The 24867-nt window shown below is 37.5% G+C and overlaps 1 protein-coding gene across 6 annotated transcripts in view; it reads right to left on the reverse strand.

The window, feature by feature from the left end:
• Positions 1-24867, reverse strand: part of BBS9 (Bardet-Biedl syndrome 9) — a 439643-nt gene that overhangs the window by 10610 nt on the left and 404166 nt on the right. Inside the window, exon 21 of one of the 6 annotated variants that reach the window (XM_053218246.1) lies at positions 13852-24574. The exons of the other annotated variants lie outside the window; for them this stretch is intronic. Within the exon in view, the coding sequence (XP_053074221.1) occupies positions 24567-24574 (8 nt within the window). The 3' untranslated portion in view covers positions 13852-24566. Of the gene's footprint in view, positions 1-13851; positions 24575-24867 lie in introns of those variants that run through there. 6 annotated transcript variants of the gene reach the window in all.

Consider the following 24867-nt stretch of genomic DNA (forward strand, 5'->3'; position numbering starts at 1 on the left):
TAATGTGGACTCACCCAACCCTTAACCTGGTCCAATTTTATAGTTTCAAAATTCAGCAAAGCAGAAGAAGAAAATGCCCTTCTATTTAGTCCTAGGTGTCCAGTTCCAACATACAGTATTTGTTTTCCTATGATCTGTTTCACCCATTCTACAATATTTTTTCTCCCAGTATTTGCAGATGCCATGCTGACCATGTCGGCAGTAGCTCATCCACCGGCAACAGAAATAATGGCTACCCAAGAGAGGCAGGTGAAGGTCATTGTAATGTGTGTCTGACATGACGACCTATGGAATGTTTGGGAATCCAATTCTGCTATTTAATAATAAGCTTTGATCCCCCCACACACAGTGAGAACTTGAAATGTGTTCAAGACTATGCATGTACCTATGTTTGAAAATATTTCCATTTCACACCTCACAGCAGAGACCAAGTGTGTGAATAAAAGGGAGTCTAATATATTTTAAGAGGTCTAGCATGTGTCTCAACAAGTTTTAAAATCCCCATAAAGGCTAAATACTAAGTCCCTTGGGGCATAAGGGCTCCAGTCAGAGAGTCTGGACTTAAGAGAGCAGGGTGCTCCTGGCATTAAGATGTTTCCACAACTTGAATAATGATAGGTGTCCAAGTATTCTTTTAGCTGGACCACCATTTATAATTTAGGTCCACTTGGTACAGAGAATTAAGAAACACAGGACCATAGCCATTTTCATCCATTGATAATTATGTAAACAGAATGTACCAAGCAGAAAAAGTCTTATTTACAAAAAACCAAGCACAGTCCATAAATCCTACAGATTGGAATGGATCCAGGTTAAGAATTTCTCCAGATGTCAGTCTGTAAACAGGGTTTCATAAAGTGAATTCCCCAATTAATTGTTGGCAAGAGTGATCTTTACACTACACACATGCATTATGACCCCCTACCATATGTAGGTGAATTGTTGTCTGGCCCTATAGATCATTAATCAGTTGTGACACAACTCAGGAGAAAGAATCTGGGGTCAGCACAACTTCTGATATGGAAAGAAGATACCATAAAATTACTGCTCAGGAACTCAGAGCTGAAGGAAATGAGAACTCTTCCTATTTATTTGCATTACATCTGTTTTTCTAACACATTTAGTTCTTAACCTGGAGCACTTGGAAAGACACACACCCAGTAAGAACATAAACATGAACCTTAAAAAAAAATGAAAAAAACCTACCCACTATTTTGTTAAAGTATCCAATCATAATGTTTTCCCACATGTTAACAAGGCTATTAAATCCTCCAAACAGGAATACAAAAGTATTACCCAGCCATTGTGAGAAGGTGGGGAAGAAGAGAAAGTTAATATTTGTTTTTCCTTGCCAGTTGATCAATGTCTGGAGCACTCTGCAATGAAATACAAGATCTATTGTCTTTCAACTAGATCTTTTCTATACTGATAAGTACAGTATTTTCTTGTTCAAAAAGGTGATTGTGGTTTTTAATTTCCATTTTGTTTCTAAACCCTAAGGAAATCCAATGTACAACTGGAAAGAGACATGATTTTAAGACATTTCCATTTCAAATACTTTCCTCTCCTAACTCCCACTTCAGAGACTAATTCTCTCTCAAAAGTACACACGCACAAATAAAACATTATAGCCACAGTTGAGAAAGAAAGGAAGCCAATAGTTCTGCAATAATAATTTCTTTTAAAAAATGAAATGAAATAGTAAGAGCATAACTTTACTCTGCCTGGACACCACATAATAAGAGAGCCAGTGTTCTTCACAGCTTCCCTCTTGCATCAAGTGGCTGTTAATTCCCCCAATGACCCTGGCAACATTTCTTCAACTTAAGTTTCTTTCCACAACCCAATTAAAAGCCATAATCCTGACCAAATTGTGTTGTTTTTAATAATTACAGAGTCTAGGTGGTGATTATGAAATGAAGAGTTCAGTTGGGTCACTCCGGCTACAAACAGAGAAAAGAGAAAAGAGCCCAATGGCTCTGGAGAGTGCCTGTTTCATCATATTCTTCACATACAATGAGGAACCTGAATAAACCCTCAGGACTCATTCCAAAGCAACTTTATTGTCTAGTGATATCTTTCTGTAATTGTCCATTAAATAATGTCATTTCTTGCAGTAAAGGGAAATGTACACAGGATGGTAAGTTAGCCCACTGATTGCAGAGAGGGGCATCCTGAAAAGGGGAGTGGCAAGGCAAATATCAGTGTATCTTGAACAAAGCTACATATGTCTGGGCCTTAGTTTCCTTTTCCCAGAAAAGCAGAAAATATAGCACTTACCTCATGAGAGAAAAAGATTAAGCTAGTTAATGTCCGTAATAGAGTTATCACAAAGCCTGGCAAACGGTAAGCTCCCAATAAATAAATGTTAGCTATTATTTTCATGATTAACCCCAAACATACATTAGTCATTACAGTTACAGCCCATTACACATGAAACTGCAAGCCATGAGGACAGCACAAATTTTTATTTGACAATCTAAAAAACGCTCAAGTGAAAACTGAAGATAGGGTAAGCAGACCAATGGTGGAATGCTTCCAGCTGGACCCAGTGGCCAATACCAAAACTGTCAACATGGCATTAAAATAGTTCACTTGAAAACAGTGCATGCATTCCTTTTAAGATGAAATAAATTAATATAACACTGTATGTTAACTACACTGGAATTGAAATAAAATATAATGAATAAGTAAAATTTTAAAACAATTTTTAAAAGATAACATCACTGATTAAGTTACTGTCATAGATAACTACTCTTCTGAGATCACAAGGAATTTTTTAAAAAAGGCTCACATGATGACATGATCATCATCATCATCATCACCGTCATTATCATCAGGGGTGCATAATCACATTCATTGTTTTCTATTTACCAGCAGTGCCATTATTACTGAGAAACGCAAACCCACAAGATAACATGACATAAATGGATGAAACATTAAGATAAAAGGGTAAAAGAGTGGTAGGTTTGCTTTCTCATGGGAAATTGAAATGGCCAGCAGATGAACCTTAAAAGAGGAAGTCTGCTGACCTAGTGTTACTAAACATAGGAGGCAGCCAAGGAGCGAAGGAATAAAGCAACGTATTTAAATGTATGCCTTGAAGGAAGCAAACAGCAATTATTTTTATACGACTTTAATTCTCCTAGTGAATACTTTATAGGTGTTGGCAAGTCCTTCTGGAAAAGGAAGGGATTATTAATGAAGGATTCAGTGGCAACTGCTCACCAGTGCTCTACGAAATAGTGCTTAACAAAGAGTCATTTAGTTCATCCCTCATCTCTAAAGATATAGAAATTTTAAGATCCTTAAAAAAACAGCAAAGTATTACATTCATATATGCAGTCCTTTCTATTTCAGTTTCTAGATGATTTTCTAGCCTGCAAGGTAAAAACAAATAAGCTTCCCATGGGAAAATAAACACATAGGGAGAAGGAGGTAATTATTTTTCTCTTATGCAAAGAGTAGGTACCGAATATATACACTATAATACAGACAGAGATTCAAAAAGAAATTCATGAAACTTGAGGAAACACATAGGAAACAGTGCTTTAAAAAGTTATCTTTGAAGAATGTTCTACCACATGATTCCAGGATTGCAGCTGGTGACAGCCCATGAATGTACAGGCTAGTCACTGTGGGGAAATGCCCAGTTGGGTCATGTATTCTATCTTGTTTCCCAAACAACTTCACCCATCCACTCTAGCATATCCTCATGTCATATGAAATGAAGTCTCTCTGGCTAACGTCTTGCTCTTAAAATTCTCAAATTACTTCAAGAGCATAACACCTTATACCAGACTGTCTGAGTTCTAATTCCAGACGCACCATTATTAGTTGTTGTTGTTTTTTAATTAGTTACTTAATTTTCCTGAAGTGATGGAAAACAAAATTCATTCGATTTTTTACATAATATTATTTACTTTTGCCACAGGGCGGCTAGAAAGTAATTACAGCAGAATGTAGTATAGAAACTCTTATGCCTACTCTCCAGCACACCACGTTGCTCTGTGACCCAGAAGTGGATTCTCAAAAAGTTCCTTACGTTAGTTGATACTTATCTTTAAGAAGTGAACCTTACTGGATGATAATACATGGAGAATCTGTGAGACCTACTAAGTAGATGCAACAACAAAATGTCCAGCCCAGAAAAGAAGTGAGATCACAGTAGTAATTTGCATGGGAGCTAAAGTTAAAAAGAAGCACTGGGGCACTTGTAATTCTAGTACTTGATAATAGTCATTTGTGGATGAAAGAACTGCAAAGGAAGGTACAAAGACTTCTGTCTGCTTGAGAAATTTCTCAAACCAAATGAAAAAGGATCCATCTTATTTCTACTGGGGCATCAAGTTATAGCCTGGAACAGTTTATTTTTCTCAGGCTACTTCAAATCTAAATGTGCTTTTAAAAGCAAGCCCAAGGAAAGATTAGATAAATAATTGGACAATGTTTTTTACACTCTGGTAACATAAACATTTCAAATTCCTCCCTAACTCTTCACTAGCATAAATCTCTAATTCCAGAGAAGGTGAAATATCCTTAAAGTTTAAACATTACTGTGAATTATTCACATTTACCTCCATTTCCATTTTACACTTTTTTTGGCAATAAAAAGCCAGGTTTCGTCCAAGCTATGGTACTATGAGTCTCTTCCAATTGTAAAACAACTTGGACTAACCCCAGCTCTCCTGCCTTTGAAGATGGAACACAGTAGCCCTGCCCAACACTCTTCTTTCTTACCTTCTATGCATCCCGCGCTGCCCTTTTTCAAACCACACCTTTATAAACAGAGGGGAAATGTGAAGTTGTCTGCCTACAACTAACTATGGAAACAATTTTTAAATGGTGTCAAACATAAAGGAGATAGGTTGAAAGAGGTGGTGAGGCAAGAAAACATCAGGGAGAGGAGAGGTCTCTCTGGCTGAAAAAAGGGAGATCCAGAGCAAGACCTTGCTGGGAGAAGCAACTCACGGGGAATGCCACAGGGGAAGAAAGGAAGGAAAGCAGAGATGGAGGAAAGTGAAGGGTGTGCAAAGGGCAGAGGGAACGAGGATGGCCAGCTCACAGTACAATCCCTTATTATATAAAACACCAAAGTCACGATCAATAATTGGTAGTTATTATAATAAATACTATGAAGACTGAATGACCCAAGGTCAGACAATGAGGCAATGATGATGCTGTTAGGAGTAGAAACTGGGTCTCCCATGCCATGAGCATTTTTCAGCAAAGCACATTGTGGTGCAGAGAGAAAGACATAAGACGGAAATTGAGGGGGCTTCAAAGAAGTTCAAGGGTGCAAGGTAGACACATGCAGTACAGATAGTGCAGATGACTAAAGACTCCAAACTGTGGGTTCTGAGGAGAAAAAACTGGGTGCAATTTTTGCACAGGAATATGAAAAAGAAGACCATGGTACATGAAGGGACAAAATTAGGGGCTTCTTTATGATAGCTGAATAATAATTATGTTAGTACCATTTTGAGTATTTATTGTGTGCTAGCTATAGTACTACTTCTATACATGTTTGCTCATTTTCAGCAACCTAAAACAGTGGTTATTAGTGTCTCATTTCACAGGTGATGAACCTAGGCTCTAAAAATTGACTTGCTCAAAGTTACACACATTGTGAGAGAATCTGTTATATGCTGACTCCAAAATCCAAGTCTTAAACCATTCTATTATCTTGCTTCTCCCTGACAGAAAGAAAAGACACAATGGATCTTGAATTATTGTTTGAAGAGTACGAATCTTAGATTGGCAAAATAGGATCATGGCATGTACCTTATATCCTCAAAACCCACCTATCCCCATCTCTTGCTCCAAAGAAAAGTAAAAGGGCTGGGGTGCCTGGGTGGCTCAATCAGTTGAGCGTCTGACTCTTGATTTCGGCTTAGGTCATGATTTCATGGTTTGTCAGATCAAGCTCCACATCAGGCTCTGCGCTGACAGCAGAAAATAAATAAATAAACTTTACAAAAAGCAATAACAAAGAAAAGTTTATTCCAGGAATACAAAATTATTTGATTAATGTAATTCTTCAAACCGATTTATCAGAAAGGAATCTCAACAGAGGATAATATTCAACATGAACTTCTGATTTAAAGATACCTAGAGAACTAGGAACAACTATCTGAAATTCATAGGCAACATCAAATTTATGAGTAAAGCAGATAAAGACATTCAAGGCAAGATAAAGACAGTCAACGTAAAGATAAGGATCTTGGCCATCTATCACCACCATTATTTAACATGGTTCTAGAAATTCAAGGCAATGTAATAAGGTAAGAAAAAAGGAAAAAAAAGTATGTTTTAGAAAAAAAGTTAAATGATCATAATTTCTTAATGATATGATTATATACCTAAAATATGTACCAAATATATATTCCAAGAATATGAAATAAAATCTGTCTGAATAGGTAGAAGACTGTATGTGTGTATGGCGCACACACACATACACACACACATTGATCATTTTCCTTTGTATTAACAATATCCACCTAGAAATGTAATGGAGACGGGATAGAAGGAACATACTTAAACATCATAAAAGCCATTTATGAAAAGCCCACAGCTAACATCATCCTCAATGGGGAAAAACTGAGAGCTTTTTCCCTGAGATCAGGAACACGACAGGGATGCCCACTCTCACCGCTGTTGTTTAACATAGTGCTGGAAGTGCTAGCATCAGCAATCAGACAACAAAAGGAAATCAAAGGCATCAAAATTGGCAAAGATGAAGTCAAGCTTTCGTTTTTTGCAGATGACATGATATTATACATGGAAAATCCGATAGACTACACCAAAAGTCTGCTAGAACTGATACACGAATTCAGCAAAGTTGCAGGATACAAAATCAATGTACAGAAATCAGTTGCATTCTTATACACTAACAATGAAGCAACAGAAAGACAAATAAAGAAACTGATCCCATTCACAATTGCACCAAGAAGCATAAAATACCTAGGAATAAATCTAACCAAAGATGTAAAAGATCTCTATGCTGAAAACTATAGAAAGCTTATGAAGGTAATTGAAGAAGATATAAAGAAATGGAAAGACATTCCCTGCTCATGGATTGGAAGAATAAATATTGTCAAAATGTCAATACTACCCAAAGCTATCTACACATTCAATGCAATCCCAATCAAAATGGCACCAGCATTTTTCTCGAAGCTAGAACAAGCAATCCTAAAATTCATATGGAAACATAAAAGGCCCCGAATAGCCAAAGTAATTTTGAAGAAGAAGACCAAAGCAGGAGGCATCACAATCCCAGACTTTAGCCTCTACTACAAAGCTGTAATCATCAAGACACTATGGTATTGGCACAAAAACAGACACATAGACCAATGGAATAGAATAGAAACCCCAGAACTAGACCCACAAACATATGGCCAACTAATCTTTGACAAAGCAGGAAAGAACATCCAATGGAAAAAAGACAGTCTCTTTAACAAATGGTGCTGGGAGAACTGGACAGCAACATGCAGAAGGTTGAAACTAGACCGCTTTCTCACACCATTCACAAAAATAAACTCAAAATGGATAAAGGACCTGAATGTGAGACAGGAAACCATCAAAACCCTAGAGGAGAAATCAGGAAAAGACCTCTCTGACCTCAGCCATAGCAATCTCTTACTCGACACATCCCCAAAGGCAATGGAATTAAAAGCAAAAATGAATTACTGGGACCTTATGAAGATAAAAAGCTTCTGCACAGCAAAGGAAACAACCAACAAAACTAAAAGACAACCAACGGAATGGGAAAAGATATTTGCAAATGACATATCGGACAAAGGGCTAGTATCCAAAATCTATAAAGAGCTCACCAAACTCCACACCCGAAAAACAAATAACCCAGTGAAGAAATGGGCAGAAAACATGAATAGACACTTCTCTAAAGAAGACATCCGGATGGCCAACAGGCACATGAAAAGATGCTCAACATCGCTCCTCACCAGGGAAATACAAATCAAAACCACACTCAGATATCACCTCACGCCAGTCAGAGTGGCCAAAATGAACAAATCAGGAGACTAGAGATGCTGGAGAGGATGTGGAGAAACGGGAACCCTCTTGCACTGCTGGTGGGAATGCAAACTGGTACAGCCACTCTGGAAAACAGTGTGGAGGTTCCTCAGAAAATTAAAAATAGACCTACCCTATGACCCAGCAATAGCACTGCTAGGAATTTACCCAAGGGATACAGGAGTACTGATGCACAGGGGCACTTGTACCCCAATGTTTATAGCAGCACTCTCAACAATAGCCAAATTGTGGAAAGAGCCTAAATGTCCATCAACTGATGAATGGATAAAGAAATTGTGGTTTATAAACACAATGGAGTACTACATGGCAATGAGAAAGAACGAAATATGGCCCTTTGTAGCAACGTGGATGGAACTGGAGAGTGTGATGCTAAGTGAAATAAGCCATACAGAGAAAGACAGATACCATATGTTTTCACTCTTATGTGGATCCTGAGAAACTTAACAGAAACCCATGGGGGAGGGGAAGGACAAAAAAAAAAAAGAGGTTAGAGTGGGAGAGAGCCAAAGCATAAGAGACTCTTAAAAACTGAGAACAAACTGAGGGTTGATGGGGGGTGGGAGGGAGGGGAGGGTGGGTGATAGGTATTGAAGAGGGCACCTTTTGGGATGAGCACTGGGTGTTGTATGGAAACCAATTTGACAATAAATTTCATATACTGAAAAAAAAAGAAGAAATGTAATGGAGAAATTATTATATTCAAAAGGATACCAACTATTTTTTTTTAATGTTTATTTATTTTTGAGATAGAGAGAGACAGAGCATGAACGGGGGAGGGTCAGAGAGAGGGAGACACAGAATCTGAAACAGGCTCCAGGCTCTGAGCTGTCAGCACAGAGCCTGACGTGGGGCTTGAACTCACAGACCACGAGATCATGACCTGAGCCGAAGTCAGACGCTTAACCGACTGAGCCACCCAGGTGCCCCAATTTTTTTTAATAATAAAAATAACTAGAAAAAAAGCTAAGAAGAAATGCCAAGGCCTATAGGCATAGAACTAAATGTTTATGGACAAACATAAAACATTTGATTACACAAAGGAAAATACAGTAAGATTCAATATAAAAAGATGTCAGTTTTCCACAAATTGACTTCAAATTGTAATGCAATTCCACTCTAAATCTCAAAAGAATGTTTTAACATAACAGTATGATGCTAAAGTTCATAACAAAGAATAAATGGTTGAGAAGAACCAGGAATAGTGAAAAAATAATGATGGACACTTTGTCTCACCAACTTTAAATGCTATTATACAGTTATGACAATTACAACAGTATTGCTTTCAAAGTCAGAACAGATGGAGAGGAAAATGGAATAGCACCTGAGATAGTCCCATTTATATAAAGAGATTTATATTTTACAAGTGTATTTCAAATTAGTAGCAAATGATCTATTATCCAATAAATTGTGCTGGAATTTTGGGTAAAATACTGGGAATAATGAAAGCTAGATAAACCAAATAAATTTCAGATGATTAAAATAGCTTACGGTAAAAATGTAAGAAGTAAGAAAAAGCAAATATTTAGAATCAATATAGAAATAAATGAATAGATTTGACTATCGAAAGGGAAGTCATGTTACAAACAAAAAATCCAAACAAAATTAAGAAACATTTAAAACAAAAATAAAACCTCAGAAAAAAATATTTGTAACATATATTATAAACTGAGGGTTGATGGGGGGGTGGTAGGGGAAGAAGGGAAAATGGGTGATGGGCATTGAGGAGGGCACTTGTTGAGATGAGCCCTGGGTGTTGTATGTAAGCAATAAACCACGGGAATCTACCCCAAAAACCAAGAGCACGCTTTACACACTGTATGTTAGCAAATTTGACAATAAATTATATTTAAAAAATAACAAATAAACATTACAAAATTTTTTGATACACACTACTCTTCAATCAATAATAAAAAGTGAAATTCTGATTGACAGAAACATGGGAAAGCATGAAAAAGTAACTCAGAAGGAAAAAATATAAAAAGGATAATAAACAATAGGACTAATGCAAATTGTTACAGTTACCAAAAAATGGCTACAAATATTTTTAATGCAACCTTAATAACCACAGATGCACAATTAAAATTCCTGTTTCCACTTCGATAACAACAAAGATAAAAAAAAAAAGAATTATAATGTTTGTTTATTTTTGAAAGAGGAAGGGAGGGGCAGAGAGAAAGGGAAACAGAGGATACAAAACTGGCTCTGCGCTGACAGCAGAGAGCCCAGTGAGGGGCTTGAACTTACGAACTGCAAGATCATGACCTCAGCTGAAGTCAGATACTTGACCAACTGAGTCACACAGGTGCCCCATCACTGGTAAACTTTTAAATCAAGAAGAAATTCCTGGAAAGCAAGCCAGAAGCAGAAGCAGGTTCTTCAATTCTAGGCCTTTACTCTTGGCAATAATCAAAAATGGGTATAACATCTTCATGTAGATGTTGGAAACAGCAGTACTTATAATAGTTAAAAAATAAAACTAAGTGTCCAATAATCAGGGTTACGACACCCATACACTCTCTGCTACATGCCTTTCACTCTAGAAAGACCTTACAGGTACTTTCTTGAACAAGCTCTAGTTTTCCACATTCCTTTGCTCTTTTTTAAATTACGTCCTCTGCCAGGAATGTCCTCCTCTAATTTCCTTTAAAGTCTTATTCTTCATGGATCAGTTTAAAGAATAATAATAATAACTATGATAAAAAGTATAGAAATAATAATGATGATTACAGTAGATAACATTTATCAAGAACTTTGAAGAAGCAATTGCTATTCTGTTATATATAATAATATTTAATACTTTAACACCCCTACAAGATAATGCTTTTATTATTTTCACTATACAGAGAAGAAAACTGAGGTATATATGGGTTAAATCACTAACCCAAGGTCGCATAGCTATTTAGGTGGTGCTATGATACAAATCCAACCAAAAATGTGGCTCTAGGTCCACATTCTTACCTTCTGGCCTTTACAGGCCAGCCACCTCATCTGTAAAATTTCCTCCTGCCCCAAGCCTGGAGTCAGACCCTTGCTCTCAAACCCCCTATATATTTCCTATAAAAATCCCTATGAAAGCTCTTCACACATGATTTACTATCTTCATTTGTGCATCTCCTGCACCAGACTCTTTATTTTACTCTGGCTTGTATATCCCACAATTAAGCACAATCACTGGAACAACAATGGCTTTCAGTATATGTTTACCCAATAAATAAGTTAAAAACAAAGTATATGAACAAGAAAATTAGAGAAACTGAATACCAAGGATCAAAGGGGAGAACTCTATATAGAGAACGAGTCAAGGACCAACGGTGGGTGGGTGGGTGGATGGATGGATAGATGGATCTATCTACCTATCTGCCTGTCTTCCTACCTACCTATCTACCTATATATCATATGTGGGCTGATCCCACAATATCAATCAAAAGACCAAAACAAAAACAAAAACAAAAGGGAGGAGACAGGGAGAATAAGAAGTCAACACTGAGCATCTACTACATCAGACCCTGTGCTAAATGTATTCATATAAGACATGTAATGTAATAGCCAAAAGGAATATTTCCATACTGGTGGGTCTGAAGGCTCCTTTTGAGTTCTACAGAACTGATGAGGCTAGTCTGAGGAAAACATAGATTTCTATTTTCACTGACAAGTAGGTCAAACTGTAGATACCAGGATAATGACGCAACAGGATATAGCTAAGATAATTTTAAAAATATAAATAAGGGGGTACAGGCCACCACATTACTAAGTCCTGGTCTGGCAATTCTGTTCCAGAGACTGGAACCTATGGCAGCAGGCATAAATAGGTGAGGAATGGAGTTCCCACCAATAGGACAGACACACTGCAGCAATCATAACAGGAAACACTCAACAAAGCAACACAAGATAGGAAGGATGTGTGCTAAGACTAAATTTAAAAAAGTATTTGCTTGCTCAAATCCTCACATTCTTTTTAAGTCCACATAAATATGTAATATGCCACATCAGTTCCTGATGGCTTCAGGACATCCCATAGTAAATGTTTACTGAATTGAATGAATTTGAAATGAGCAGCAGCAGGTGAGTAGAAATAGAAACTAAAGGGACAAAGATGTCCAGAAATGTGGACTCATAAAACATATATCAATTTTGTAGAAATAAGGTATAATATGAAAGGTAAAACACATATAAATATGAAAAGAGGACAGGGACCACATCCTTCTTTTATTTAAAAAGCCTGCATTGGCTCCACTTAGCTTTTCAGGGTAGAGGCTGAAGCTCTCACAATCTGGCCTGGTCTGGCCTTCACACTGGCTTCTTCCCAGCCTCCCCTAATGGGCACCACCTCTCACTACAGCCTTACTGGTCTATATAGGTTCCTGGGACTCATCCCACTGTACTGTATCTCTGTGCCTTTGTGATAGGAATGCCTTTCCCTTCTTCTTGACCTAAACTCCTACTTGTTTTCCCCAAACTTACTCAAATGTTGGACAGGCCTTCCTTCCTGGCCCCTGACTCTGACTGTACTTGACTCAAGGACTTTGGGTCAATATTTGGCAAGGTAGAATGGGGTTGAGGATGGGTGGGGGAACCAAAGAGAAAAAAAAAACAAGTCACAATTTGATATCAAATCTTATGAAAAAGAAAGGAAAAAAAATAATCACCATGTTCAGCAAAGGCTCTCTGGAAGGCTCACTGGTGTTTGACCCTGTGCAAAACAATTGGAAGAAAAACTGTCCAGAGAATATCAAAAAAGACAGAGAGAAGGAAAGGAAAAAATAAGAGTACATTAATCTGTTAAGAAGCTGGTAGTGAATATTTCTGAAAATTGTGCATGTGCGTGTGTGTACATTTAAATTCATGTGAGTGAAAAAGAAACTGAAATAGTATATGCTATGTATATTATGGCCTTTATTTTCTAAAAACACTGTAAGGGTAGAATGAGATCATTTAAATGACTTTGGAAAAGTTAGAATGTCATATAAATGTTAGGGACTGTCATCATTCTGGAACCAATAAGGCTTTTGCCCCAAAACTCCCAGATAAACCCTCTTGGCAGGTAATACTTCTCCTAACTTTCATGAAAACAAAACCAGTCATCTATCAGCTGGGCCCTGTTACTACCAAGGACTGTTCAGGTAAGTAGATTTAGCCAAAGTCTCCGAATAAGTTACAACAATTGGTTCTTTATGTGATGTCTATTTGTCAAGTAGAGATACAGTTAGGCCATAAAACAAACCTCTGTTTTTATAGAAACAAGGCAAGGCTGAGGTAAAGTAGCTTTTTATGTATAAGAAAATGGGCTTAATGTGCTGGGCATGATGTTTATAGAAATAAATTAAAGACTTAGGACATAAAGTGATTTTCTACTCTGCCAGTGAGAAGAACTTACTCTAGTATCATTTAATTCTACCAGAAACACTACTTATTTTTGAGAATAATGTGCTTTATATGTAGTCTTTCCCCCCAAATTGAGTACAAAACGTCTTGACCCCAAATGATCATTGTAGAACTGAAGAAACGGTCTTTCTCACATACACAACGTTCAGTAAGTGGTAAATAAAACATTTTCACTGAAGGCTGTGGCCAATGGTTCGTTGTATGAAACAATTTGGCATGGTTACTCACCAGTGTTAAAAAACAATCTTTACTTTTTTCAAAGTTTCTGTCCCAAACAATATGGTTTATATACAGAGGGGATGAAACAAACCTCTAACCCTCTTAGTTACTGAATTATGGGTCTAGGTGATATTCATGGAAACCCTCAATCTATAAAATTTAAATTATCCTTGCATCCTGGCTGAATCCATATCCCCCCCCCCCTCTCTCTCTCCATATATATATTTGGACTTGAATAATTTGTTATATCCCTTTCAGCTATCTCTAGGAGAGACAAATGAATAATCCCCATCTGCCAGTTTTATCTTTAAAAAATATTCCCCTGGTGAAGTTATCCTTTAACAACCTCCCAGGACACTCTCTTGTTCAGTCTTTTGTTGGATTCTTTGATGTCTTCTCCGATCTCTTATGAGCAGCATATGGGTATCCATCACTTAAGAAAGAAAAACAAAGTCTCATCTGGGAACATAATGAATAGCAATCATTCTGCACCCAAATAAGCAATCTTACTTCTTGATTACTATGTAACTTCATTTCTACCTAACTTCCATGAACTTACTTCTAAAGTGCCCACCACTGTATTTTGTGGATGCCAAATATACACATTTTAAAATTGTCAATTTCTTCCACTCTCTCTGCTAGGCAATGTCCCATGATTAACTTTCTGTTCCCAAGGGATCATCTGGTAAACCTATCATCAATTGACCACACCGCCTGGATGAATTGAGCTTCAAAACAGAAAACCATTTATGTACTAATAAGAGCACAGCTTTGGAGTTAAACTTGCAGGCCTTCAGCTTGAGCTCCACAGCTGTAGGTCTTTGGTATGGCATCTAAACAATGGAAGCCTCTGTTTTGGCATCTATACAGTGGGGGAACCACAGAACCTATCTCATGGATTTTTGAAAAGATCAAATGAGACGACTACATAAGGATAGGCCAGGCATACAAAAATGGTCACCAATGTTAGCAACTATTATTTTTATTATCATAAATGAATTAGTTAAAACCAGATGACAATTAAATAAAACTTTTTGCTGCATTTATGCTGTTCCCATTTTGAGGGCTGGTCACACAAAAGAATGTTCTTCATTAGGAATATACCAGCAACAGAACAAACACTATAGACTACATCTTTTTGGTTATTGTTCTGTCCCAAATGAATGAAATTAATCCAGTTGAACATAAACTGCTTAGTTTAAAATTTTTAAACAAACATTTGCCTTAGAATAGAGTGAGGAGGTTGAGAGAATTGGGTAATGCTCTAATCTGTCTTGAAAAGCTTGGCTGACATTTTATTTTATTTTATTTTACCACCATCAAGAGTTCTGGGCAACTCACTAACACTCTATTGAAATGGATTCTGAAGTCTGGTTGTTGTCCAGGTCATCTCATAATTCAACTGCTCTTCAACTGATCATTAAAATGACAGGTAATATCCCAGCCACTGTTGAAACTCTTTTAAGTTTGAGGCTCAAATTGATGGAAAACAAACCTCAATACCTCAGGACAAGTCTTCCAAAGAGTGTAAGAAGTATATTCAAACTATTAACAATTCAGAAAATAAATTTCCCTTGCAGGACACAAATAAATAAGACCAACTTGAGATTGTGAATGGCTTGGTGACCCTAAGACCTGGCAATACTGGGAACAAGACAAACATACTATCCTGTTCCATCTCAGATAGAATAGGGTCTTTTGTTCTGGCTCCTTTTCAGCTCATAATGAAGTGTTTCAAAGGATGAAGTGGTTAGTCCTTGGAGGCCCCTGAAGGACAGGATGAGTTCCAACCTAAACACTGAAAAGGATGGCCCCTCAAAATTTTCCCACTTTTATTAGGGATTTCAAATAGAAATATCCAACACTAAGATTTTCAAGCTGTTAGGACTTTGGGCCAAAGAGCGAGCTTTAGCCTTCTGAATGTGGACAGACAGACAGCCCTGCAGACTGGTGGGAAAGCACAGCCGACAAAAGGTGGCAGCCTGAAGATAGGCTGAACTGTCTCCTTTGAACACTAAGGATTTTCATGTTCTGGTATGTTTCATGCATACTTCCTTCAGACTTTGCTCCAATGCTTCATCCTACTTTTTGCATATGTTTTTTCTTTGCTAAGTATATTCTGAATCCAGATGGAAGACTACACCATTTCCCTTTGTCCCAGATGTAGGAAATATGAAAGCTTATACACTGATATGGGATAGATTTTAACAGCTCATGAATCTCAGAACATGGCTGTGATGAATCCTTCCTAAAAGGCATGCAACATAAAAACAGAAATTCCTACCTGATACCCTGTTAATATTTTGTTGTAGGCTGTGGCATAAGAGAGTCTGCAAGGTTAAGTGGTAACACGTTCTACTTCCTATGTGATTTCTGGCTTGTCTTCCAGAACTTGCCAAAACCAGGCTTCAATTTTTTTTAGCAGAGTTCTCTACCAAAAGAAGAGAAACGTGCAGAGAAGTGCAAAACTGGTCTCAAAGAGTCAGCACAAGCACAAGACTGACTACCCGTGGAAAAAAAGAGGCCATCCCTGACACTGTATTGCTCTGTACCAGACCAAAGCTGAACAATTGTTGTTATTTCTGGGCTCCAGAAGAAATCCCCCTAAGGAGATGTCCTGCATAATAGGGTAGAACGAGTATCAGTGCGATGTTGAGCAAGCTGCTAGACATCTCTAAGCCTTTGTTTTCTCCATTCATAGGTGGTAAAACTTCCCTCCTTATTTTAGGGGTGATGTGGAACTCAAACTGATAATTTATGTGAAAGCACTATAATAATACAAAGTTATTACAAATAATGATAACTAAAAATAAAGTGACAGAGCAAAGATATGTCAGAGTCAAGCTTTAAGCCTTCTCAGAAATGGGGACATTTTTGTAAGGCTTTCAAAACACTGAGGAACTGTTTCATAGTGCTTGAATCCAGGAGAGCACCACTCTTATTCACCTTCTAAAAAGTTGAAAGGAATACTGAGCTAACAGAGAGCACGTAGCATCAATTCTTCTCTGTCCTCCTCTTCTCGAGAGAGGCTGGAACACCTATTTTTAAAATAATTTCAGTTTTTTAAAGACAAATATTTACCAGCCTGGAGTCCTGGAGTTAAGAGTGGCTAATCAACCTCTTGCCAGCCCTGGTCAAGTCAGATAAGGTTATACAACAGAGGACAGATAAGCACCCCGCTTTTGAATAGAAAGATCACTTCTCTTAATTACGAGTAGGAAACAAACCCAAGCTGTAACTTCAAGAAATGGAGTTCAAAGGCTGCATACTTTAAATTTAAAAATGATAATCAACGGCCAAAAGAAAAGAAAAAACAGCTTAAAAATGTCTTTTCACATTTTCTTCTTAAACAGTCTTTCTACCCCCTCCAAAACATAACCTCTCCTAAAACTATATATATTCCCCATGACTCCCAGTACAATAGATCTACATATTCTTCCCTACACCAGAAACTACTAGGATTACCTGTGCGATTCCAAGGATCTTGGCCTCTGTCACTAAAGACTCAGAAAAAGAAAAAAGATATAGGCAAATATCTTCCTGCCTATGCTGCCAGGACCTGTTCGTACAATTAATAGACCAGACTTTAAAGAACTATGTGGCCTTGAATGAATTCCTTCACTTCTCTGGGCTTTGTTTTCTTCATATGAAACTGTGCCTACTTTAGGGGTGCCTGGGTGGCTCAGTCGGTTGAGCTTCCGACTTCAGCTCAGGTCATGATCTCGCAGTCTGTGAGTTCGAGCCCCGCGTCAGACTCTGTGCTGAAAGCTCAGAGCCTGGAGCCTGCTTCAGATTCTGTGTCTCCCTCTCTCTCTGACACTCTCCCATTCATGCTATGTCTCTCTCTGTATCAAAAACAAATAAACATTAAAAAAAATTTTTTTAAAGAAATTGTGCCTACTTCACTGGATGATATAAGGAGTACATGCTTTAATATTTATAATGTGTTTAGAAAAGTGTCTGGCACACCGGAAGCACTACATTATTTGCTGCACACCAATGACACAAGGTTGATATGAAGCAAGGGGCAAAGATGCAGCTAACTGGAGCTTCAAGGTTAAATTCAAAAACAAGTTCTTCAGCTTTTTCTTGTAATTACAATTTGAAAATAGTTTTCCAACTTCACACCAGGGTTTGATGTTTGTAAAAGAAAAGATGATATGGTGTAGGTGGGAGGAGCATGTGATCAGGTATTTGGAGACCTGGGCTCTCGTTTTAGTTCACCGCTAAACAGCTATGGGATATTGGGCAAGAAGTACCTCTGGGCACTAAGACCACACATACACCATGAAGGAGCTGTTCAAGGCCCCCTTCTGCTTTAATATTCTACCAGTGAATGACCTCAAAGCAAAGGACAACATCATTACTATCAGGTGCCAGCAACTAAAATCACCAAGCTAGGTGCAAATAGCTTTGTACATGCAAATTGGAAACAACAATGACGTAGTCAACCTGCAGCTATTTAGGAGTTAATGCTCTGATACCTTGCTTTTTTTTCTACTCCTTGGCCATCTGCATCTTGACTATTCACTGTCCATTACCACCCTTACCAGAGGGTAGATGAGGGATTAAAAATAAGGTAGAACAAATGAGTCAAGGCTAACCCTAACAGTTTTATCCAAACTGCTTGTATTTGTTTGTATTTAAGAGGAAATCCTGGAACATGTTTGTTGCTTTTATTTTTTATTTATTTATTTATTTATTTATTTATTTACTTATTTATTTATTTATGTTTTTTATTTATTTGTTTTGAGAGAGAGAGAGAGCACACATATGTGCAGGGGAGAGGCAGAGACAGAGAGAGGGAGAGAGTCCCAAGCAGGCTCTGTGCTGTCAGCATGGAATTGGATGTGGAGCTTGATCTCATGAACCCAACCATGAGATCATGACCTGAGCCAAAATCAAGAGTTGGACACTTAAATGACTGAGCCACCCAAGTACCCCTGCTCTTATTTAGCAAAAGTTTTATTTTAAATAATTTTAGACTTACAGAAAAGTCTACAAAAAATACTATGAGTTCCCATATACTCTTCATCTATATAACATCTATAACTACAATACAATTATCAAAACAGGAAGCTAACAGTGATATAATACTGTTAACTAGTTAACCTACAGGTTTTATTTAAATTTCACCAGTTTTTCCATAAATGGCCCTTTTTTCTTCCAGGACACCATCTGGGATTCCACACTGCATTTAGTCATTATATCTCCTTCATCTCCTCTGATTTGTGAGAGGTCCTCAGTCTTTTGTGACCTTGACACTTTTAAAGTGTTCTGTTATTTTCTGGAACATTTTTCAATTAGGTTTTGTTTGATACTTCCTCATGGGGATATGTGCATTTGTTAAGAATACCACAGAAGTGATATTTGTGTACTTCTCAGCACCTCATATCAGGGATATGTGACATTAATATGTTTATTACAAATGATGTTATCAATGATCATTTGGTTAAGGTGTGTCTACCAGTCTTCTCTGCTATTAAGTCACATTTTCCCCTTTATAATTAGTAAATATATTGGGGGATACCTTAAGACTATGCAGATATCCTGTCTCTCAAACTTTCTCCCACCAGTGTTGGCAACCAGTGATGGAGTTCACCTATACCAATTTATTATTGTGGTGTTTGCCTAATGGTGATTGAGCATATCCCTCATTCCATCTACATCTGTTAAGTGGATTTTGACTGAAAGGAAGATCTGTCCCTTCTCACCCATTTATGCAATTATCTACTTAGGTCAATATGGATTCGTGGATATTTATTTAATTCTATGGGTTATAATCCAATACTATCACTATTTATTTTGTTGCTCAAAATTCTTCCAGCTTTGGATGTTGGGAGCTCCTTCAAGATGGGTTCTCTGTCGTTTGAATATGCTTTCAGGCTTTCTGGCACAATAGATGCTCCAGGCTCATCTCATGTTTCCCACCTTTGGTCTAGAATCTACTTCTCCAAGGAGCTTGGGTTCCTTTTTAGATTGTTCAAGTTATAAAAATTTATATATGTCTTGTCTTGTAGAAAGGGCTTTTACTGTTTATTTTTAATGTAAAAATCTCTTGCATATACATGTACTTTGAATCTTGAGAAATGCTCTTTTAGACACAGGATGATACTTTTGATAAAGTAAGAAAGGCAGGATATAGAGCTACTTTTAAAGAAAAGCATGTATTACCTATATAATTAAACTTGTTCTTTTTATTAGAGACAGTAATTAGAAACCAAAACCTGTGCACCAGGAATGCTCACCTCTGCTTGTGTGTCTTCAGTTCTAGGCCCTCTCAATAAACAGAGCATGGAAACATGATGTGTACTAACCATGTGCAGGTGCGCGCACATTCACACACACACACACAATTTTATTTTTGTATATGTGTACCTGTATATACATCTATATATGGATAAAACCATGGGTTCTTACTACTACTTGTGATTTCAGTCCAATTACAGTGTTCTCCCTCCCATAATTTAACTTCTTTGTTCAATTTCAGTAGAGCAGTTTCCGAATTGATACCTATACCTCTCTGAGAAACAAATTCTCTAATTTGAGTAGTGGACATAATTATGTACACTTTTTTGTCCCTAGCCTCACAATTTCTAGTCAAAATACTGTTTTCTAAAATTACTCAAGTTGATGCTTTTCTTTCCCACTCTCTTCAGTGTGGCTACGTTATTAATTCACAATAGAGTTACGCTTATCTGTTACATTTTGTATTCCCCCACATCCTGGTTTTATTTATCAGTTTTCAGAGGAGTATTCAGAAGATTATGATGGTCTGGTAATCAAATAATATAAAAATGGGTTCTTATAATTATTCCCTCCTCATCCCTGCTATCCTGTTCCCATGTCCCCCCTTCTTTCCCATTTACCATTACTTCCCCCTTTACCACTGACTCCCCATAGGTAACCAATCTTTTTAGTTTTATATTTATCCTTCCTGTTTTCTTTTGCACAAATGAGCACACACACACATATGAGCACACACACATATACTTTCTAATATTCCTTCCTTCTTACCTGGAGGAAAGGTAACTGTAATACAATACTGTATTTTACTTTTTTACTTACCCGTGCAATACTGTTCAACATATTTTGAAATTAAGCTCTCATATGAAATTAGGAGATAGATTCTGAAACTGAGGGCAGATATGATAAATGATGACACTGGCAAAACTGCCATGGAAGCAGTAAGGAGCAGTCACAGTAATTTATACACTTGATTCAAGAAATACTTTTCAAACATCACTATATTCCAGGAGCCACTAGCAAGTTTCAACATCTTTAACCTTAAGGAACCTATAGTTTAGAAGTGAATGTTGAGAACAAAAAGGAATTCAAATACACAGAGCTGAGTGCTGTGATAGAGCAAGCTATAGGCCTACAAAGGAGAAACACAACACCTTGATTTGGTGAGTGGGAGGAAGGAAGAGGTGATGTCAGCAAGAGCTTCCGGAGGAGATATCGTGTAAGTGGAGATATGAAAGTCAATTAGGAATTGGCTAGACAAAAGTGGGAAGGCAGGAAGAGGCAGGCACTCCAAAGAAGGAATCATATGCAAATGTTTACAGTAAGGAGAAAATTCAGCTTGCTTGTGCCATGGAGTAGGAGGAAGAGCTAGAAAAGAAGGCAATGATGAGATCACGAGATGATGCAGGGTCTGCTACCATAGTGAGGAAGTTGGACTTAATCTTAGAAACAATGGGAGCTGCTGAAGTGAAGATTTAAGCCAAAGGGGTTCTTCCTACATGTTCTGAAATATAGAGAATGTATTGAAGAAGAAAGACAAGCGGAAAAAAGAGGCTGCTGCAACAAAGCAAATGTAGCAAGAGTAGTAGCCCGGAAACGTTGGAGGCAGTGTGGATACAGAGGAAAGGTTTGCGACAAGAGATGTGATGCATTAATGTGACTAGCTGAAGCAACTAAACAGGTGGCAGTACTAATCTGAAAAATGAAGTACAGAGAGAAGACGGCTTGGGGTAGGGTGGGATGCAGAAGATTATAGCTTCAGTTTCTGAAAATGTGAGCTTAAGATGCACATGTCACATTCAAGTGAAGATGGCCAACAAGTGGCTGGATATATGGAGCTAGAGCTTGGGAGACATGCAGTAAGGATACAAATCTGGAAGTCATCAGCATACAGAAAGAAACTAATGACAGAAATTAAAATCAGCCAGTATGAGAGAAGAGAGCCAAGGACAGAGCTTGAAGGAGTATCAACTTTTCAGACTAGAAGAAGAAGAGAGGCCCACAGAGGGGGCTGAGAAGGAGCAGCCAACGAGATGAGACAACCAGGAGTGAGTAAGATCACAAAATCAGGAGAAGATTCCTTTAAAGAGGAAGGGATGGCGGCCAGTGGCACCAAATTCTGTTCAAGGTCCACGAAGTTAACAAGGAGATGGTTTCTGAAAGGTCTGACTTTGAAAGAAGAAGAAAGAAATGTCGACATCTCTCAAGAGTCCTGGGATTCAACGAAATATGTGTAATATTAAATGTACATACTCAAAACAGAAGAAGGGAGAGACTCTGCTGGGCTTGAATGCTGCTGGGGAAAAGAATGAATTGGTATATTTTAAGAGTAAATAAAGAGCTCTGTATCATCAGACGGAAAGAAAAGCACAAAGATAAGGTCTCAGGAAGGCGAACCCTAAGTACTTAATAGAGAACTGAGTGGATCTGACGTAAGGATCCCATAAGCAACACACATCTAATTAAATCTACTTAGACATGATATCAGGCTTCCATTGTGAAGGGGGAAAGAACCTGAGTACCATTACTGTTTCTTTTTCCCTGTATAGGCCTCACTATCCCACTGAACCACCACCACCTGGAAGGAACACACGACCTGGGGAAATTTAGTTCCTCGTATGGTTATGTTATTATATTCTTGAATTGCAGCTGTTTACACTCTTAACATAAAGGATCTAATATTTGTTCTTATAATTTTCTTTAGGAAAACGTGTCTCTAATTTGTCAATGTACATTCTTCTTCAATGAAATTTTAAGCCAATTTAGAATCTTTCATTTGAAAGTTTTGTCTTTATATTAATAACATATGTATTTTATAACTTTCTGGCAAAAATGTACTGTATACATACAGTAATGACTCACTAATTCACCTTGTTAAAAAAGAAAAAGACAGCACTCTGATAGTAACCAGGGCTGTAAAAATAGCAAACAAGTGTTTAAATTTGGAGAACACTAATTATTTTCTCTACCTTCCAAATCAAAGATACTACTTTGAAACAAACAAACAAATCAACAGAGCAACTCCTCTTTCATTTTTAGGTCAGAAAGCCTTTATTAGAAATGTTTGGTCTCTTCATTTAATGGGAACTTTAAGGCTAAGGTTACTCTCAAAATTTACTCTCTTCCATATATATAATGTAATATATATTACAGATGCATATGTTATAGATATTATAGATTATAGATGCATAATAGACACACACACATATACACAACGTGAGATCTTTCAAAATTACAAATGTGTTTTTTTTTAAAAATCACTTATCTGTTAGCATTTCTTGATCACAAACCTAACATTATGACATCATCTTAACAATCATGAGAACAAACCTTTCTCATCAGTGTTTATCAAAATTGTGTCCATATATATGTGAATGTTTGAAGCATAAAGTGGAGTCTGTGACCCATAAGGCAGAAATCAACAGAATCTATGTCTAAAGGAAACAACCTAAATAGACATTTGGAGATAAAACTGGTCCAGATGTTATCTGCAGACCACACTCCCCGTGCTTTTCTTCAAGCAATAAATAAGTGATCCAAATCAGATCCTGGGACACAGTCCCTTCCACTTCCCACGTTGTACCTGTATAAACAAATACTCTGTAGCTGCTGTCTAGGAAGTGTTCTGATTTATTTATAGCTACGTTGTACTGTCATACTTACAACAGATACCTCATGTGGAGAGCTGATAGCTTTAATGTTTTGTATTGATCTGGGCTGTGCTTTTGACCCTTCTTGGATACTGACTGCTATGCAAGTCTGCAAGTGTGCCCTGAAGACAGGCTGTTAAAACTGAAGTGATGATATGCATGGTCTTTCTCCTTCAGTGGCAAGAGAATACCCACCACCTGGCAGCTTTGAACTAAATACAGAATCTAAACTGATCTCTGCTATCTTCATGGATCATGAGAAAAACAAAACAGACGAGGGATCAAGAGAAAGAACAGAAGAAAATACACTGTTAAATAACATCCTTTTGTTGAGTGCAAGACACTTAGTAAGGAAGAAGTCATTAGTTAGCCCTGATGCAATTTCCGGCCAGCTCACAAACGTTTTAGTTGGTAAATAGGTACTAGTTTATTTCCCTTTAAGTGATATTTTCCTGAAACTTTCCTAGGCAACTTATATGCCAGGACCAGGCTTCCTCACACCACATAGGCAAATACAGTAATGGGTCAGACACGAAGGCTCGGAGTCAAGGGCTTAGAAAGCAGGGCAAGTTCGACATGGAACTACCTCAAACACTGTAGGGGGGACAGAGGACAAGGGGATTCATTGAACATCTACTTTGAGACAGATATGAGGTTCAGTAACTTTATGTGTATTTTCTTTTTTGATATTTCAATACCTTTGTAAATTAGGCATTATAAACATCATTTCAGAAATGACATTGGTGCAAATGATCTACAATTACTAGGTAGAATCTGGATTTAAATGGTTCACCCAATACCAATCTTTAAGCTACTTCCATTTGTCCATGTAGCCTCACCCATCACACTATGCAAATATTTCCTTCGAGGTTATATCTACATCAGAGTTTCACAGCCAGAGATTCTTAAGTGTTAGTTCCAAAAAATTAGTACAAATCATTCTTTACCTCAAAAGAGAGATTATCTCCCAGCAATGAGTTCAGTTTTTGGAGAAACATGCTGGCTCTGCTTTCAATCTCAAATGCCTAGTAAGGCAACACAGAAATATTTGTGAGATTGTTATTCTCATCATAGAATGAGCACACGTTGCATTTTCACCTCTTTTCCAGAAGAGATTGATCAAGGCTTTAAAGTAACAGCCAAGAATTTCTTTATGTAATCTTCCACAGCACTTTTAGAACATCTGACGCAAAAAGGAATAAATCATTTTCCATCATAATAATCATAATAAAACAAAAAATAATCATGAATTGAGTGTTTCCCATGGGGCAGGTCCTATGCTGTCCCATGCGTTATCTCAATCAGTCCTCACAATGCT

This window comes from Acinonyx jubatus, chromosome A2 (genome assembly GCF_027475565.1).
Source record: "Acinonyx jubatus isolate Ajub_Pintada_27869175 chromosome A2, VMU_Ajub_asm_v1.0, whole genome shotgun sequence".
NCBI lineage: Eukaryota > Metazoa > Chordata > Mammalia > Carnivora > Felidae > Acinonyx > Acinonyx jubatus.